The 20,321-nt window shown below is 37.4% G+C and overlaps 3 protein-coding genes across 9 annotated transcripts in view; 1 reads left to right on the top strand and 2 right to left on the bottom strand.

Moving 5' to 3' along the window:
* The window catches only part of gys2 (glycogen synthase 2), a 42,022-nt gene extending 36,657 nt beyond the window's left edge, over positions 1-5,365 (top strand). For 2 of the 4 annotated variants that reach the window (XM_039791019.1, XM_039791018.1), the window contains 2 exons: positions 366-446; positions 3,245-5,365. In XM_039791019.1, the coding sequence (XP_039646953.1) occupies positions 366-446; positions 3,245-3,472 (309 nt within the window). In that variant the 3' untranslated portion in view covers positions 3,473-5,365. The remainder of the gene's footprint in view (positions 1-365; positions 447-3,244) is intronic. The other 2 variants (XM_039791017.1, XM_039791016.1) reach the window with 1 other exon arrangement.
* Positions 4,986-8,065, bottom strand: spx (spexin hormone). Its single transcript, XM_039791032.1, has 6 exons — positions 7,994-8,065; positions 7,141-7,230; positions 6,917-6,974; positions 6,067-6,129; positions 5,795-5,881; positions 4,986-5,091 (listed from the first exon to the last, which is right to left on the bottom strand). Exons 1-6 carry the CDS (start codon positions 7,997-7,999, stop codon positions 5,027-5,029), a joined length of 369 nt encoding a protein of 122 aa, XP_039646966.1. The 5' UTR covers positions 8,000-8,065; the 3' UTR covers positions 4,986-5,026.
* A 3,123-nt stretch (positions 8,066-11,188) lies between these two features.
* Positions 11,189-18,980, bottom strand: golt1ba (golgi transport 1Ba). 4 transcript variants are annotated; one of them, XM_039791029.1, is made up of 6 exons: positions 18,899-18,980; positions 18,732-18,756; positions 17,070-17,161; positions 15,601-15,779; positions 14,312-14,393; positions 11,189-11,961 (listed from the first exon to the last, which is right to left on the bottom strand). In XM_039791029.1, the coding sequence occupies exons 2-6, from the start codon at positions 18,754-18,756 to the stop codon at positions 11,923-11,925; spliced, it is 417 nt and encodes a 138-aa protein (XP_039646963.1). In that variant the 5' UTR covers positions 18,899-18,980; the 3' UTR covers positions 11,189-11,922. The 4 variants fall into 4 exon arrangements, with proteins under 4 accessions (XP_039646963.1, XP_039646964.1, XP_039646962.1 ...); XM_039791030.1 differs by lacking the exon at positions 18,732-18,756 and having other exon boundaries at positions 18,899-18,929; XM_039791028.1 differs by lacking the exon at positions 18,899-18,980 and having other exon boundaries at positions 18,732-18,892.
* Between the last annotated feature and the right edge of the window lie 1,341 nt (positions 18,981-20,321).

Genomic DNA, 20,321 nt, shown 5'->3' with positions numbered 1-20,321 from the left:
GCAGAATACTTTGTTCACATGATATGAATCATAATAATAAAGAAAACTGCATGCATGAATACATTTAGAAGGAGATTTTCATTTAAACCATTACTGTACAGTGTGAGAATAAACTGTAGTCAAGACAACTTACTGTAAGTTGAGTGCTAGACAAGTTCAAGAGCAAGCATAGTTTAGTTGAATCCTCTACTGGATGTAAATTTGGGACAGAAACAGGAAGTCTTCTTTAGTGTATTCCCTTTTGCCTTTAACCCGTCTCCTTTTTCATGTTGCAGTTAGTAACAAAATCGTAAAATGCCTTTTGAAAAATCTCAAAACGAAGGAGAAAAACTTGATGTACATCTCTGCTGACTTGTGATTTGCAGTTCTACATACACGCCCGCCATCTCGCGCTTAACAGAGCTTTCCCAGACAAGTTCAAGATCGACCCCATGGCCCCTCTGAAGGTGAGAAACACTGTGCAAGAAAATGAGGGAGTTTGTGAATAAGTGACCATACTAGAGAATGATTACCTCCACCAAGGCTCCAAAGTCATCTAAATTAGTTAGTTTAATAATGGTAATAGTTTGGACATTTTGCATCTGCAAAAAAAAAGTACTTTTTGCAAATCAACTGCTGTATCATGGGAAATTAGTGAAAATGCCACATCTACTGTATATTAAGAAAGGATTTATATAATTCTTGGATGTGGGGGTTTGTCTATTCCCTTTCATTTAAAATGCCTAGTGCCCCTTTCCAGCAGTCCTTGTGACTGCTTAAAGGTCCACCGTGTTTAGTTGTTCATTATCAAAATCTGTGTTGCCAGTATTCCTATTGGCTTGAAATTTTACATTTGCGTTTGCATGAACTGGGGTAGACGCTCCATATTCATGCACCATCTTATCGCGTTTTCGCTGTCACATGATAAACTCACAGGTGCTGCTAATGCTGCTAACGGATATCGTCACTTCCCGGCCCGGCAAGTTTGAAGAAGGAAACATGGAAGGCCACATACTGTATATTCAAAATCCAAATTTCAGGAACAGGAGTCTTCTTCTTGGCCCAGAAAAAGAAAAAGGATATTGAAAAGAGCAAGAGACAAAAAGCGTGAAGGCTACCATAGCTGTAAAACGTACTTTGAACTGTGATATATGAGCTCAATGCTAGATGGGAGAAATTCCCACACATTGGACTTTTAGGATTGCTCAGAGATCGGTCTAGAGGGGTGGCCAGGGGTGACACAGGCAGATAAGGCAGGTAATTTGCTTGTTAGTATCATAACCTCTGTAGGAGGTGATCTGTACAATTTGTTGTTAAAAATTCAATCGATTGTCCAAAAAGAGCCACAAAAAGACTACAAATAGGAGGGAGGGGGCTTTAAAAGTCTGTGTCTGATTTGGAGTTACAAATAGCAGCTAATTATTTATATTACCAATAATGTACAGACCAGTTTATTTATAGCCAAGAACCAGGGCCATAAATCTGATACACATTATACTAATTTCCAAGCATGAAAGTACTACTTGCCTGCCAGGCTTATTCATTTTATATAGTAAGAGTTTTGACTGGAAAAAAGTAAGCAACAACTTGACACAACTTTGGGTTGTTAAACACAATTTTTCAATGGTGCTAAGAACTAAAAAGCATCTTTTGGCGGTTCTCTGAGAACCCCTAACAATGTCTTCCTCTAACTGCACATGCATGTACATGAGAATCCCTCTCATGTACTGACTGATGCACACAGTGGATAGTTTTGGATTTGTCAGGCTTTAATTGACAGTCTAACATTTGGATGATTGACAGGACATCATGGAGTGTGCTGATGCCCATCCCTGTAGAGTTACATAAAACAAGACTCCTCCTCTCTCCTTTTGCTCTTCCTTCTTTGATTAAATTACTATGACTGATATCTGATACACAATTTTCAGGTTTGAGACAAATTTGTATATTAGTTTGGCATTAACATGAACGGTACAATACAAAAGTTATAATTATCTAGTTGAAAACAAAGGGGGGAAAGAAGCAAAAAAAAAAGAAAAATTCAATTCAATTTCAATTCAATTTTATTTATAGTATCAAATCATAACAAGAGTTATCTCGAGACACTTTACAGATAGAGTAGGTCTAGACCACACTCTATAAATTCCAAAACCCCAACAATTACAGTAATTCCCTCAAGAGCAAGCATTAGCAGTGGCTATTGCGACAGTGGCGAGGAAAAACTCCCTTTTAGGAAGAAACCTCGGCAGACCCAGACTCTTGGTAGGCGGTGTCTGACGGGCCGGTTGGGGGTGTAATGAACAGTGGCAATAATGGTCAAAAGAGGGAAGAAAAGGATAAGAAAGGAAGGAAGATGGGAAATAGGAAGGAAAGAGGGCAGGAAAGGAAGGCAGGAGGGGAAGAACGAGAGAAAAGGGAAGAGGGAGAAACCAAGAGAAAAAGGAGGGTTGGAACGAGGATGAAATGAAGGAGGGAAAGAAAGGAAAAAATGGAATAAGGAGTGGAGGACGGCAGTAAGGAGGTGAAGAAAAAATTGAAAGGAAGAAGGGAAAATATGGAAGGAAGGAGGAAAGGAAAGAAGGAAAAAGCAAAAGGCAAGAAAGGGCAGGTAAGAAATTGAATGAAATGCTATAAGGGAAAAAATAAGACAGAGGGCTAGAAAAAGGGAGAGAAATGAAGAAAGAGGGGAAAATGATTATGATTTGATACTATAAATAAAATTGAATTGAATTGAAAAGAAGGGATGAATGAAAGTGATGGGAAAATGAAAGGAAAAGACTGAAATAGTCTGAGATCTCTGAAGTTTCAGCTTCAGCACATGAATGCACCAACTGAGGACAATAGAGCTCAACAAAGTGAAAATCCCATTTGTTTTCTCCATAAGGATTTTGATCATTAGCCATGATGTCTAAACCATCCAAGATAGACTTACCACGAGTTAAGAGTTTTTAATACGATGGTTTATGCCCCAGTAGAAGCTACAAGTCCAAGTTTAAAACTCTTTATTTAAGCATTTTCTGAAACGTCATTGTAGCAATTTAATGGAGAAAATCACTTCCGGAACCAGAGCAGTTCAAAAATGTGCACTGTCACTGTTAAGCTCTATACAATCCATGAAGCAACTGATAATCTATTTGCAGCAAGTTTGAAGTCTCTGCCAAGTGGTTTAGACATAAACCGAAAGCCGCTTAGAAGACAGAAAATCTTACGTTATACTTAATAAAACGTTTAGCAAGTAATTAAGTAAGTAATTTTGTCTCCACAGACAGAAGGTTTCCGTTACCCCCGGCCATACTCGGTGCCCCCCTCTCCCTCTGCCTCCATCCACTCCACTCCCCACCACAGTGATGTGGAGGACGATGATGATGATGATGATGAGCCCTACAATGAAGATGAGGAGGCTGAGAGGGATCGACTGAACATCAAGGCTCCCTTTGTGCTGGGCATTGTGCCAGAGGACAAGAAGAAGCAAACTGAGATTAACCATGAGTAGCTGCAGATTATACACAGGTTTACAGCATTTCTGATGAATCTATAGAGAACAAGTTTGTGGATTTAATAAAGATAATAAAAGGCCTGAACATGTTATGAAAATGGATGGTCTTGATAGTGCTGTTTTGGAATATACCCTGATCCAGGTCCATCACAAAACCCAGACTCCTGTTCTGAATCTCAGTTTAATTGTGGTGTTCCCCAAGGCTCCATTCTTGGCCCACTATGGTTTTCAATATACATGCATCCTCTCAGTCAGTTTTTACAGGAAAAATATGACTTAAATTGCTATGCAAATACCATATAGTTCTATGTTCAATCAGTCAATCAAACTTTACCGTTAGCCAAAGATGAGAGAAAGCTTTACTTGTTGCTAAAGTGTTTAGTGGTTATTGCTAACCGCTAACTGCTGCTAACTGTAGCTGCTGTCAGCTAGTTAGATCAGTTGGCTGTGCTCACTAGTTTTTGATCATGAGGAATCATAAGAAATGCATGTGTACGGCTGTGTGTAACAGCGGTGTATAAGTAAATTGCACTCTGAAACTGTAGGGGCGCTACTTTAACAGTGAAATTACAACAATTTTTCAAGTTTCAACCCAGTGTGCTAATGATATATGATTATTGTTCAGTTATCTCTTGGTTAAATACTTGTCAAAAAGTAGTTTATATGAAATAATTTTTCCTGTTAAACTACATGGTTGATAAACAAATGAGGTCCAACACTGGGTGTGGACAGAGGTGTCCGTATACTTTTGACCATAGTGTATGGCAGTGGTTCCCAACCTTTTTGGTCTGACGTACCTCCATACACACAGTGTACCCCTTCATCAACACTATTCATTATATAAAAGTGGATATTGTTATATTTTTTTCATACAGTTGAACTGTCAATTTTAAGGTTGGTTTGGTCAGCAGTCCTACTACTTCAAGCCTTCAAGGATACTACTACCATTTCTCCTTTACTATTCATTTGAGCTGTTTAGTCAGTACTTTTAGCTATTTATTTGTACCATTCATTACTTTTAGCCATACTTACTAATTACTGACTACATGTAGTTTTCACACACTCGCAACATGCAGTGTTCGGGTGTTACAGTTGAAGTCATCTTAATATGTGGATATATTGTTCCAATCAAAAAAAAATTATTTCTATAACATCTGGCTTCACGCCTGCATCTTTCCTTTACATAAATTTGACCTAAAAAGTGACAAATAGATGACTCACTTTGGTTACATCCTTGATTTACATGGCCATATCATAAATCGCTGATTCATTTATATACTTGATATGCATTTGTATGTATGTACTTTTATCTTACACTTGGTGATAGTAATGGGAGAAAGATACCCTTCATATTTTGTCAAGGAAGTTTAAAAAACTCAGACAATTTCAGACCAATAGTGCTATGATTTCAAACTCTTTATTAAAACACAACATTTCAAACATAGTCAGAGAATTCATATTTACAAAAAAGATGTTCTTCTCCCTTACATAACCTTAGAATCAAAAACAAAGATGTGTTATCTATCAGCTTTAGAAATGTATGAAAGACGATCAGAAGTATTCTCTCTTCCACACTGGCAGCTCCTGGAAATACACCTCATCTGGGTTTTCATCGGCTATGAGAAAGAAAGAAATTAACATTAAATTATGGAATTAGAATATCCAATATAATAATGGTAAATGAAATATAAGTGTTGAGTCAATGACAGAGCAAAATACACAGAATCTTTCATTTGAATTCCTTGAAAGTCCTTAAAATGTTGTGGATGAGAGGGATTTTTTTTTAACTAATTTGTCTCTATTTGACTTGAAATTAGACCTTCATAACCCTTGTTATGTTTTTACCCGAGTTTCCTTAAATTCCATCAATAAAAGTATAAATGAAATGAATCTTGAAGTATTGGAAAGATCCTTAAATGTGATGTCTGTGTGTGGGAATCCTGTGCTTCTTTCCCCCATTAAAAGTGTGTCTAAAAGCTTTCTCAATGGCTGACAGAGAGACGGTCAGATTTTCTGTATGAAACCATCCAAACCACAACCATTGTGACCATTAACATGCAGATGAGTTGGTCCAGGTTGAAAAAAAAAACAAAGTTACCCTTTAATAATTTACATAGATTTTTTATTTCTTTTCTTTTCATTATCTATAATTATTATGATAATCATTGTGATGATAATGTGCTATTTGCTAGATTGACATAAATATACAGACTTAATTGTCTTCCCTCACTACTGAAACCAAAATGCAGCCCTTAAGTATGAGCTGCATATGTCTGGATGTAGCTGCTGTGTGGCATCTGGTACTGATGCTGCTCTCACCTGCCTCTCTGGCCTGCTGCAGGAAGTTAAGCAGGACGGTGGCCGCCTGGTCCACGCTCAGCTTCTCTGTGTTCTGACTGCGGGTCTCTGACAGGGAATAAAACACCAAACTCTTATTATCTACCTGCTGGCCATAGGTGATTTCAGTTCAAAGACTTTTTTGGGATGCTCTTGGGCAAACCTTCTGATTAACTATCCACATCCAATAAAGAAGGTTGACAAAGTATTTCCAAAATTACACAAACAATTTTGCTTAGTAACGTTAGTTTTACCTAAGTGTAATGTGTCATAGACATCGCCTTCTTTTCGGTCCTCTGAGATGAATCTTCGTCCCTCTGAAAAATAAAAAAAGAAAAGAAAAAGAAGCATCTCATACTCTGGAATGTAATGTTCAAACACTAAAGGACTTTATCTTTGTATAGCTCGAGCAATATGGAGACCTAGAGTGTTCTTAAATAAATACACATTTACATTGTGGCGGCACGGTGGCTCAGTGGTTATTTGGAGTTTGTGTGCTCCGGTTTCCTCTCACCATAGAGACATGCATGCTAGGTAACTCCTGCCATCGCCCTTGTCGTATAGGTACTGGCATTAACAGCTGGAGTTGGTCCCAGGGCGCCAGACTATCGCTACCCACTGCTCCTGATTAGTTAGGATGGGTTAAATGCAGAGCATACATCCCTTATATGTGTAAATGTACTTGGCAACTAAAAGAAATATAATACTAGTAATTAATAATATGAATATAAATAAACATACACACATTATGCAGTATACGCTTATGCAAGACTCAAATAATCCAATAGGTTTTTCAAAATCAGTTCATTCTTTGCACAATAAAAGAGTTGTTTGATTACTTTTATTACTTACTTAACAAAGTCACGTGAACATAACTCTGCCTTGTTTGTCTTGATTGATGGACAAAGACTGGCATTATGAAATAAAACAAACTTTGGTAGAAGAAAAAAATAATTTTCATATAAAATGCCATGATTGTATTACAGTGTGTCTGTTGGTCTTTTTGTTCATATGATTATTTATTTGATATTGTCGTATTTATTTATCTAATATTGAACACTTTGGGTCTCCATACAGACATGGGATCATGAGATAAACACATACGAGTGCCCTTGAGGTACAGCATAGCCTGCGGGGTCCAGTTTCTCCGTTGGAAAGAGCCCTTTAATGAAGAAACAAATGTTAAATGTGCATACATTTAATGCCTCTCCTTTGTAATCCTGCCCTTCTGTTCGCTAACAATTGATCGTTTTGAGCTGTCTTTCTTCAAATATTGAGTGAAAACCTCACAGTGTATATTTGAATAAAGAGAAATAAAGCAGCTTTACCTTCGGTGCGCTCCACGACTGCGAGATAAATGAGGCCAGCAGTAAAAGGGTGAGTAGGCCTACATAAGTTAATGTGATTGACCTCAAACCCTGTGGAAGATAAAGGCACATCGGAAAAAACTTTTACAATCATAATTTGTAACACAGCAACATAGAGAAAGACTCAATCTGCACTGTTATCCCGAATTAGTTGATTTTACTAGAAAATTGCGTGGATGCCCATTATTAAACCATTTGAGCTTTTACACAAGGTAAAACTTAACAGGTCTAGTTATATTAACACAGAACCTTAAGTTGATGCAGTGGACAAATCAAGTAGGAGTCATTACTCAAACTCATTAGTTAACGTCATTTTTGACTAAAATAAGTATTTTAAGTTAAACAAGCAAAGAAATATATAACACAAAACTAAACAGTACACTACTTCAAATAATTTTTTCATATAAAAAATGTTGTTTGTGGTCCCTTCAGATTATTGTATTAAATACATTTGTTTCAACAAACTGAAATGGAAGAAATTAAACAATACATTTCAATGTTCCAATGCATTTTATTTTTGATAAAACTTTGCAAAGAAGTTAAAACATGAACCATAATTAACGCGCAGGGAGACATTCCGAATAATTGAAACAAGCAATAAATTCATGAAGGAACTTTGACTAAACTAAAGGGCAAAATAGTTTATTATGTTTTTTTTAATCAGCATTCAGATGATGCATTATATGCCAAAAGAATCTTCAGCTCCCATTTAGAATTTTTAGAATGCAATTAACATAGTGCTTTATTAAAATTTTATTTCCTTCATTGCAGCCCCAATCGAATTAAACCAAAACTTTTCTTGCATTGTACTTACTTTCATGGTGTCAGAGATCCTGTGAGCCCGGTGTCCAGCAGAGAGGATGAGAAAGTAAAAGGTTCAGGATACTTGCCCTCCCCCTGTATTTATATCCTCTGGGGCGGGGAACCCTCTGTGCTCTGCTCTCCTTCATGATGCCAGCAGCAATAGGTCACGCCAGTGCGTTGTGTGAACGGGGGCGGTGAGAAGAGTGAATGAACAGAGCCATCGATCGATTCAGCTCCTTTCAATGAGAGCTGTAGTGTACCATAAATACTTCTGAATTAAAACAGCTGCCATAAGCACTTTTAGCTTCCTGATGTAGTTTTTCAAAATTACACATGTTGGATCTTCAGGCCGTTATTGACTAATGTGTATTAGCTCTTGCTGTCACCGTCGATATGAGTAGGAGTTATATTTCCCCCTTGGTGGGAATATTGATGTGTTTGTACCTTGCTCACTGGAGCAGAACTTGGAGAGATGAGAGCTGGTTTTATGAATCAAAATGCCACACTTCCAATTATGAATGTAATTACCCAAAGCCTGCATGAGTGAGAGAGACTGGGAGCACTGGATTTTCCTGTCAATACAATGATGTGAGATAGTCTACAGTGATACTATTAACTGTCAGGGCAGCCCCAGGACTTTAAGAAATACTGAGGTCATGAGCCCAAGATAGATAGATAGATAGATAGATAGATAGATAGATAGATAGATAGATAGATAGATAGATAGATAGATAGATAGATAGATAGATAGATAGATAGATAGATAGATAGATAGATAGATAGATAGATAGATAGATAGATAGAGATAGATAGATAGATAGATAGATATAGATAGATAGATAGATAGATAGATAGATAGATAAAAAAAAGCATAGCCACAAGTAACACAATGTACTCACAAGAACATGAGTCCATTGAGTAGTATTGCTTCAGTTTGTTGAGGGCAGTGATGGCAGAGGGCACAAAGCTCTTGCTGTAGCATGCTTTTTTACAGATCAGTGATCCTGATGGGAGTAAAATGAAGCATGAGTTCAGAGGGTGGCTGGGGTCGTGTGTGTCCGTGAGGGCTGGGAGGTTGGGAGTATGGAAACCAATGATTTTAGAGGCGTTGTGTGTGATTTTGAGTTTGTTCCGGTTAGTGACAACGGCCATGGTAAAGTATGCGGAACAGTAGAGGAGGATTGGTTCTATGATGCTCCTGTACAGGAGGAGCAGAAGGTGGTGCTGGGGTGCCCTGAGTTTCCGAATGGCGGAGAGCGCTGTGTATTTTTCATTTCATTTTGGTTGGTTTTGTTAAAATCTGTGAAATATATTGGGGGATTCTGCAAATATATCAAACATCAAAACTGAAATCTTTGATTTACATAACCCTTTGCTGCGGCAATCCAAATTGTGGTCAGGTGCATCCTGTCGCTTTAATGATCCATGAGATGTAGAACTTGAGAATTGGAGTCTGCCAATATATATTGGGTATGTGGATATTGAAAAATTTGATTTACAATCAGATTTATCAATAAAGAGTCAATGGCAAGACAGGAATAAATGACCAGAAGCAAGATGGATGGCAGATAAAAAGCTAACTACCATAGCTATTTACAAAGGTGCCATACAGTAAAACATTGTCATTTCACAGGTAACGAACAAAGAGACCCACAGAAAAACAGAATTTGAACATTTAAAGCTCAATGGAGAGTTTAAAGATAATCAGTTAGCAAATAGATAAGAGGACTTTTTTTTTTATTTGTACATGTTTGTTTTTTTTATCTTGCACTCCTGACTGCAGATGACTGATAAACTGTACAATTACCCCAGATAGTGCAGGAATATCTGCAGGTTTGTGTAAAACAAGCAATTTGGATGAATTTTGCTCAGATTATTTCCTGTGAATATTGTAGGGATGAGTTTTCCTCTTATTTTTAGGAACCTTTTATACAATTCTTTGTTTTTTTTTGTAATTGTTTTTTTAATCATACATACTTAATAGGCTTCTTTATTGACAAACTCATTGTTTTCATCCCAGTGACGCTTGGCCATTGTTTTATTAGCTCTTTGGTTGTTTAAACTTTTCTGATGCAGGACAAGGCAATTAAGCAGAGAGGGAAAGCTGGTAGCTTGTGTTCAGATCTTCACTGTGCCCTTATCCTGGTTTATATATATATGGTTTAGCTGGTTTATATCTCTTATAAAAATCATAACTTTCTTTTAAATAACAATTTCATTTAGTTTTCTTCACAGAAATTAATGAAATGCTGAGATTTAGGCCAACTAAAAAAAAACTTTTGTCTTACACCCAATCAAACCCATCAAAAAGGCCTCTAGACCCCCCCGTGAAGCTTTGGCTAGTCGGGACCCCCCCCCTGTGGGAACCAGTGTCGTAGGGAGTACTTCATCACAGGCACTTTATTACATTTTATAAGACACTTTCTTTTCCTTGCACTAGAAAGGTTGCTACTTACCCTGAAATAAGCTAACTTTGCCAATATGACCATGTTTCCAGTGAAAGACTAGATTTAAGCAGCACATTTCAAGTGTCTGCTAGTAGTGTCTGCTAGTAGTGTAGTACAATTAAGTGAAACCAATGGCTGCTTCTTGGAAGACAGGAGGTCCAAAACCTCATGATGCGGCTTAGGAAAACAGTTAAATGTGCCTGACAACACCAGCATTTAAAAAAGATAAAAGCTGGAGAGAAATCCTCCAGCTCTGGTTGGGTGTAAACTGCTCTACAAGGAGACGTGGTGTGTAGACAGTTATGAGACATTATTACAAATTATACGTTTCTTCAATAAACTGAACCTTCAGTATTTTTACTAGTTAATGACTGAGCTATATTGCTTGCTACTGCCAGTTGGCAAACCAGCTAGCTTGGAGAGCATTTCTGACCGACTTGCGCTAGCTGGTTCCCAGCTGCCTAGCATGTTAGCCGTTAGCTCACCAGCTGCAACATTATCTTTTTTGTCCACCAGCCAAATGGCTAGTGAATGTTCAAACTCTACCAGCCAGTCATTAGATTACCATTGTTTTTTTGGCTGGTGAGTGAAGCAAAGCTACCAGCCACATGCATATTTTACCATGGTTTGGCTGGTGGATGGTGCTCATTTTATACCCTGATACCTAGCCTTATGAGTAGTCACTACATCATCAAGCTTCTAGCACCACCTGGATTAACTTCACCATCCACGTGTCATCATGAATTAGGTGTTGCCACTTTCTGGTGGGACCAGACTTTAATAATAGTAGTAATAACAATAGTAACAAATACCATAGCACCTCACCATACATGAAGTAAAGCACAGATCGTTTAAAAAATAATTTATACAGAAGTACTCATTAGCCAACCGTAAAACAGAAATGACATGTAACAAAGGGAAATTATTATACTCGCCACGCTTTGTATTTGAACAGCTGCGGGACAAAAATTAATAAAGTGTCACAGAATATCTGCAAAGAGACAAAATGACAAAAGCTTTTGTCCAAATGAAGTCAAAGCACAGGCACAGAAATGTGGCAACATGGCAAGCTGTCGATCCCCTTCTCATCCTTGTGGAGGGTCAGTGGTTTTGTCTTTTTGTTCCACAGAGTAAGAAAGTCACGCAGACGGAGTCAAAGCTTTGAGGGGGTCTTCCATCCTCCGTCCATTTTCATGCCAGATGCACTCAACGGTGAAGGATCAATAGCATTTGGAATATTTATTGTAGTGACCTTAGAAACTCCACCCTTTAGTAACAGACTGGTGGTGCGACGCTCACTCTGATGAACCTTTGATTGGTAGCACTGACCAATGAAATTGCAGACAGACAGAAAGCAGTCTTTGCCTGCTGGAGGGGGGGAGGAATCTGAATGTATAACCTTAGCTGTTTTAAATCAGCCCGATGGGAGATCGTGTTGCTTTAAAAAACCTGCTGTCCTCAAACAGCCTTGTCTGGGTACAAAAAGTCACCTTTATACCATGGTGTTGCTCTCGCCCACTTTGTCCACATACTGGAAGAAAAAAAAAAATAAAGACAACATGTTAAGTGTAATCTGGCTGCTTTTCAGCTTCTCTTCTAAAGCATGATCTGACACACAGAGCTGTGAGCTTTCAATGAGATGCAAAGTGTTAGAGCGGATTAAAGTGATGCCTGGAGGATAATGTTTGCCCGCAATCCTGAAGCATTTTTAAATGGAAAGCATGCATGACTAAAGGGAACACACCACAGTTGAACAGGACAACAAAATTACTCCCTGTCATTTTGGTTCATTTCTGGTTCACTTATGGTTCATTTTTGGTCTATTTTTGAGGATTCAGTCTGAACAGAAAGTCACTGAAACACTCACATCCTGTTATGTCTGATTTAAGAAAATTTGATCAGACCCATATACCAGCTTGTATTACTCAGTCTTTAGCGGTTTTTATTATTACAGAGTAGCTGTCAAAATGCTCTACATGCGATCTGTTGCTGATGTTAATATACAACAGATTGAAGAGGAATCAGTCTGTGATCTGAACGTGTGTTCTGTTAACAGAATTAGCCTTCAAAGCAGTCAAATATCAAACCAAATTAAATGTTAACATGAAATGTCGTTGAGTCGATTCTGAACCAATCAGCTAATAGATCAGCTGAGAGCCAGGCGTTTCCCAGCATGTCCTGGATACGGTACGGATTCATAAATAGTTTTGTTTAAATAAATGATGAATACATAGTTTTAGATAGATAATGAAAATATGAACTTTAACCAACATACACTTGTTTATTATTTTATTATAATCCAGTTGGATTTTATTTATACAAAAAAAAGCTTTGTCCACTAACCTGGAGCACATTATTATTTTGAGATATATTTAAGTGAGAGAAGGTCCTGTACCCTGGGGCAGAGTTGTAGAAAATAGTCAATGTTTTATTATGAACATATAAATTTAATTTTCTATTAGAGAAAGATGGTTGTGTATCCTGTCAATTATAGCTCTTAGGGGAAAAAAAGAAAATAGGAATCGGCAAAACATTTTGAGATCAGAGTGGGCCAAGAAAATCTGCCATCTTGTTGAAAGTACCATTAAATTAATTACTTGGACTTCAAAGCCTTTGAATCTTGTTTTACCTGAGGTGTGTGTGCCTTTAAAGCCAAATGAATAAATTAAGATAAGAACAAAAAAATAAATATGCATATGCCTTCTCTTCCATCATGAGATACTCGTTTTGTGAATATTGTAAAGCGAATTGAATATGTTAGCATGCAAGGGAAAATCGGCAGTGACTAACCACGACTGCGGATTGTCCTCAGAGCCTTACGAAGGCTTTAATATAAAAAAAACAAAGACAGAGAGACATTCACCTCAAAACAAAGCTTCTCTCACACACACACACACACACACACGGAGCATGATGTCTATTAGCCACAAAACTCACTATGTGCTAGATAGCGCTGTCAGTCTTCCTCTATACCATTCGAATTTAACTTTTTTTTATATTCGAATAATATTTGAATATCTAATGCTCATATGCAGCCTGTTATTAATATGTACTACACTACTCAGGCAACTGTCTCCATGAAGCTCCCAGCTAAGCTAACTCTGACAGCTGTAGGGCAGCTAACATTAACTTTAGCCGTCTCCATGAAGCTCCTATAACTCACGACGCAGTTAGGAAACAAGAACGAGCTAGCTCATGATAATAAGCATTTTGGCTTGGTGGATTTTGATTTTAAAGTCATGTTAAAACTATTTCCCATCCTTCTTATGATTTCCAGCCGCAGCCTGTCAATAATGTTAGCTAACAATGCGTTGTGTTTCTCACTCCTGTAACTTATTGTTCATCAGACGTGACATGAGAAGAGGGATATTAGCTAACGTTAGTCAACTTATTTATAAAAAAAAAGAAAAAGAAAAATCACATTTGAATAGTAATTTCAGCATTCGAATAGTATTGATTTTTTTTTTTACTATTCAAATTATATTTGACTTTCGGAATTCGTTCCAACAGCCTTAGTGCTAGAACAGTGACAGTCTCCATTGGAGACTTCATACGTCTTAAAGACTGGAGATAAAGCCCAGATGAACCTGACCTCTCTTCATTTCCAGACTACTTTTTTGGTATTTAAATACTCAGATTTGGAGTCCTTTGAATGAAGCTCTTACTACATTTACAGGCACTAATCCAGAAAAACTCACAGCATCGTTTTATTAAACTAGCTGTAATGTGCACAAGCTGAGCGGTCATTGGATCGGGGGCACTTTGGCTAATCTGTTATAGTTGTTGGTGTTTAAACTGGGTGATTAATAAACAAGAAAAAGCCATGCTGTGTGTAAACAAAGCAGAGCTGCAGGACTGCTGCAGTGCTGGGTAATACATACTGCACTGATGAAGGGCAGGTTCAGGATGGAGCCGAGGACTGGTATTCTTCTGATAAAGCCCACGACAACTGGGAAGAAACCCCTGGATGGGATGAGAGTGACAGAGAGAACAAGTTAGTCAGAATCCTAATACAGAGTTTCTGCAGGTTTCACAAAGTCAAATTTAAGACCATTATGAATAAAAAAAAAATTTCAAGCCAAGTATCGCTAAACTTGCACTTCCCCATAGCTGAAGAATAAAATCTGTTTTATGTCTGTGGTACAACCCGAAAAAAGACTTGCACCAATAACACAAAAGCTGATTGGCCTCAATATAAGTTACATGTTGGTCTCATTTGTAGTCGTAATACAGCAAATTATATTTGGACTAGTGAAGGAAAGAACTACAACACCGCTACAACAACTACAACACCACAGAATGCAAAAAGAATGAGCATTAGTGGTAGTGTTACATGGACGTAGGAAAATTAAGACCCGTTTAAAATTATTTAAGACCTAAAACACAATACTTCAGCTAATTTAAAGGATAATTCCGGCACAAAATGAACCTAGGGATTAATAACATATGTGTACCGAGTCGAAAAGTTCTCTGGGATCTGTTTTCATGCTTATCGAATGTGTCTCTAGCTTTAAACAAGCTACAGCAAACCGGTGGTTAGCTGCTAACCACCGGTTTGTCGTTTACCTTCCTGGGTGTTCTGTTCTACTACTGATAGTTATTGTAATGAGCCATATGTACGTGTCAAACTGTATGACAAACATGACAAGTCTTAAGCCATGCTAGCAGGCTTTTTTGTTCATGACTTTCAGAGAAATTCAACCAAACCCTCTTCAATTAAATCTCTAACTCTGTCTCAATTTAGGGACTGGATCCTGTGAAGGATGTGGGTTATAAAAAAGGGTATTTGTGGAGGACCTGAAGGCTTGTAAAACCCTCAACCTGTACCCAAATTTGTTAGTGACCAAAACTAAGGGTGTATCCCTTCAGATACTCCTCTGCATCTTGTAACATTAGAATGATGCCTAAAACGTTCAGTAGCTTTAAGCTTTAACTTCTACACACAATCAAAACATGGCACATAGGGCAGAACGTGTCAATCCAAAATCCACCATTGGGTAAAAACAATCCTGTGCAACGTCCCATAACAAACTTCTTTTTTTCCGGCCTGCCAGTGAGGATCTTGAGTGGGAGGTTCATACACCCAGTTCCACACCCCACTGTGCAGGTGCAGTGAGCATCATCAGTCTGCTGTGTCCGTTTCTCAGTTTGTGCCTTGGTTTCCTCTTACCTAAACAGGAGGAAAAAGCCGTAGAACTCCAGCACGACTCCGACGATGGGCCAGCCAATCAGCACCACAAACACACCTCCCAGGAAGAAACTGGTGGCCTTCATCTTGTGCTTCTGGAAGAAGAAGCGGAAGGTCCTTTCCAGCCCGATGACAAAAGCAAGTCCAGCAACAAACAGGATCTGTAGTGAAAAAAGGGGGTTGCTCAATATTAGAGAGTGGTCCAATATAGGCCAATTGACACTGCAGGAACACCGCCACCTTTTCTTTTATCTTAACTAAAGAGTCTATTTCAGTTTTAGTCCCTTTTTTTGACTGTATCTTGGGTAGACTGCAGGAAAGCACTGGTTGGTGATAGTATTGATGTTAGGACTAGGGGTGAAATTGAATTTTGTTACTGATGTTTAACCAGTTGTGTAGCTAAGCACTCAAATAATCTAAAAACAGGGGAGCTAAAGAATGGATGGCAGTGCAAATGAAAGAAAAAAATACAGCAAATTTCTTAAAAGTTGAAATAAAATCATTTCAAACATAATTTTAGCTAGCTAGACTATCTGTCCAATCTGAGTTTTCTCTCACGCAAATATTTTGCAGCGGCTCTGTGCAGAGTTTAGCACCGCCCATGATGATTGTGATTGGTTAAAGAAATGCCATTAAACCAGAGCACATTTTCCTCCCATCCCCGAATGCTGTGTAAAGTAGCCAGACCCTCCTCCAGCGCGCTTTGGAGGAGGGTCTGGCAAAGCGAGACTACCGGTAGTCTTCAACTGACTTTGTGAAAAGCAGAGGATGGGTCTCCATGTTGATAATATATTACATAAAAACACTGCTGATATGTTAGACGAAATACTTAAAGTGCTCATATTATGCTCATTTTCAGGTTCATAAATTGTATTTAGAGGTTATATCAGAATAGGTTTACATGGTTTAATTTTCAAAAAACACAATTTTTTGTTGTACTGTACATTGCTGCAGCTCCTCTTTTCACCCAGTGTGTTGAGCTCTCTGTTTTAGCTACAGAGTGAGACATCTCACTTCTATTCTATCTTTGTTGGGAGTCGCACATGCGCAGTAAGTACTGCTAGCCAGTCAGAAGCAGAGTTTGAGGGCGTGCCATGCTAGCAGCTAGGTGAGCATTATAGCGTGTGTTCCAAAGTGACCACATTTGTCTCTGAAGTAAAGGCTGGACTACAATAGAGCTGTTTGGAGCAGTCTGTGAACAGTGTTTTCTGTTGGAGATGGGAAGTCCCTTTGGGCTGGACTTTGGGCTTTTTCACTTTGGAAGCCTATTACATGCACAAAAGATATATAACACAATAAAGGAAAGGGAAAAAGCCAAAAAGCATAATATGAGCACTTAAAAAATTAAATACTTAAAAGTGTCAGCACCAGCTAATATGGAGAAAATAAAGTTTTACCTGTGTGCTTCTCAACATCACATCATTTCAGTTTAATGAAGCAGGAACACTCACATTTCCAATAGCCAGGAGTGCTTTGTCAAAGAACAGGATCATCCCGAAGAAGAGGAAAAACACGCCGAAGCCTGTTAATCCCATTCCAATCTCTACAGGACACACAAATACCACAGGGTTCAATTATTCCATCCCAGTATGTCACTTACGTGGACAGCTGGACAATATGATAACCAATATATGATTGGCTACCATTTGTCCTTAAATTTGTTTGCATGTCACCGACTGTTTTACTCTGAAGCACACATTAAAATCACCTAGAAAGGGAAATTTGCATTAAGTGTGGCCAATTAGGAATAAACTAAACTTCTTGTCACAGACATGTGCTATAGAGGGAGAACAGTTGAGCATCGAGTTATCATTTTCAATGCTGGGTACAGGGATCACACAAATTAATTATTCTTATAGTTAGAAGTAGACCTGGTTCAATTTGAAACAGCACAATTAATGTTTAAAGCAAAAAAATTATCAACTACCAATGAATATTCATAAAATGTTCACTCAAAGAGGCAGGAGTAGTTTAAGGGGATTCAGTTTTAAAACTGTAAAGGTGCTATGACCACAGGGGAGAGGGATGAATGGGTTTGATTAACATTGTTTGTATGTTGTTTATTTATTTAGATTTGTTCTAAGCTTCCCTTTTCATTTTAATGTATTCATATTTATTTATTTTTTGAATTTCTGAACAAATTTCTGTTTTTGATGCTAAAATGTATCAATGAGTATTTTTGAGTAAAATAAATGCAAGGAATTATAATATACAATTGATATGAATATATGAGAAATAAACTGTATTTTGTAAGACACGTATTAGGTAAAGTTAAATGTTCAAAACATATGAGAGGAAGTGTGTTAATTAATGAAGGATTTATAGCGAAAGGGTGGGAATATATAAGTGTAGACTTCTTCCCACTCCTTTTCGGACACGTAAAAAAAAAAAAAAATCAAGTGTTTGTTATTATGCATCTATGCCATCTATATTATTATTTACTGTATGACCTGATTTTCTGGTTTCTTTTAAATGTTTGAAATACATTTTAATAAATCAATCAATTTGAGTTTTCATTGCTTTCCTGGCCAAACCACAATCAGTTCCCCAGCTAGATAGAAGTGATGAACCCAGGACAGCTGGTCCTGCATGCTGCCAAGCCATAGGCTACTTGTTATATCAATATATTCAAACTGAACTGCATTGGTTCGTTATTTTAAGTACCACAACAATGTGTTGGGTACCTCTACAAGCAAACCCGTTAATACATATTAAAACTATAATGAAAACAAATTAAAGTCAATATTTCTAATGAAAGCCACAGTGACAATGAAAACAGTAACGTTCATTTCACTTGAGCTTTCACTGGACCTCAGGTACTTACTTTCTATTTGAAGCTTTTTAAATACGGACTTACAACATGGACGTATGTTACTTTCAAGTCAGGGGCTTGGCATGGAGCCACACAACTTGTCATGTTAGTGGGAGTTAGATGTTATGCTATTTGGGCTAGAGGTTATGGAACACCATGAGAGAAAAAAATAAATAAATCAAGCTAACTTTCTTGCTAATTGCTAACGCTAGTTAAGGAGCTGCTGCAGCTCCGATGTAGCCGGGTTCAGATATAGACAGGGCAGCGACATACAGAGATGCTCTAGTACAAAGGCTCTTACTTTGGGAGTCCGTGAGCGAAATCATCTTGACGCCGAATAAACGGGTGAAGATAAAATAGAAAAAGAGAAAATATTAAAGTAGCATTCAAGTACTTCTCTAACAATAATTTGGATGACAGCTGCTAACTGCAGCAACAGAGCAACAGCCACGTCTTCCGGAAACACACCTTCTAGCGATGTCATCTTCCGGAACAGCGCCGTGTTGCATTCAACGTGGCAATTTGATCCAGAGACATATCCGTTAGAAAACACCTTCGTTCTTGCGAAGTGGGAGGAGATATTTCAGACGCCCCTTGTTTGGTATAGAACATGGGCCGGGTTACCATAAATGTTATGGTATGTGACTCACAGTTGGAGCAATTCTAGCCTAGATACTGTTTAGAAACGTTTAAAAACCCTATTCAAAAGGTTCCATTTTTTGGGGTTCTTTAAGAAAAAATACAAAAATAGGCAGTACATAGTACATAGAATATGGATGTATTAAAAGAACGACATAGAATAGACCTTACAAAACAGGAACTAAAGAAAAGACAATACCATAAACTAAATGAAAAAATACAATTACATTTAATAATGCCAGAGTTTGTGTCATATAATTTCATATTGTAATCATTTAATAAATTAAAGGTCTTTATGGCTTTTTTTGTTTTTAATATTAAATAAAATGATGCTAAATTGCTTGATGTATTGAATGTATTGATAAAGTGCAGGAAGGTTGGCTTGGCTCCTGGCCATTTTTCTTATGGTTTGGCAATTCCAAAAAAAATACTAAAGAGTTGTTGATATACATCATGTTATTTTTTTCAAATCTTTTATTGGCTTAAATAGAGCATCACATCAAACATGTTTATTTCAACATTTAAAAATAGATAGGAACTACTCTCTTCTTCTAGTCCACAAAAATCACACATAAAATCTATATTTACTTTGTATCTTTGCAATACAAGTTTAACTGGGTAAATTCTATGTAATATCTTGAAAGACAATTCCTTAATCTTGTTATTGATACAGTATTTATCACAAATTGTCCATTCTTTCTCCCACTGCATATCATTAAATAAGGAATACCAAAAACATCTAGCTAAAGGGACAGTAACCTAATATATTTGTTAGAGCACTTATCTTTCAATAACTTATATTAGTTCCACCAATATAAATATTTTCCAAAGTCTTCATAATTGAAAGGTTCAGCTCCAGAGTTTCATAGAAGTACACCTTCTGGTATAGCATTGAAAACAATAGCATAATCTTTTGGTTTTATATGTATTTTAAATGTGTCAATACTTTATAAGATAATAAATAACTACCTTCATGATTGACCAACTGTCAATATTCCATTTTTAAACCATGTGATAGAAGATAGTCCTATTTTTTATATCAGATGTTTCTATTGTTCCATATGAAGTGCCTATGGGGAGAAAAGTTATGTTTGTAGGCTGATAACCAAACTGTTATTGCCTATGAAAATCTGCCAACTTAATAAGGATTTAATCAACGGAGAAGTCCCATTTTAGTAGGAAATTGATACCACCAACTGGATCAGACAGCTAATTGGGAAAAATATTCCAAATGCTATCCTTGTTTTTTTAG

The sequence above is a fragment of the Perca fluviatilis genome, chromosome 23 (genome assembly GCF_010015445.1).
Source record: "Perca fluviatilis chromosome 23, GENO_Pfluv_1.0, whole genome shotgun sequence".
Lineage (NCBI taxonomy): Eukaryota > Metazoa > Chordata > Actinopteri > Perciformes > Percidae > Perca > Perca fluviatilis.
The sequence above is the reverse complement of the archived record's forward strand: the minus strand, read 5'-3'. Positions and strand labels throughout refer to the sequence as shown.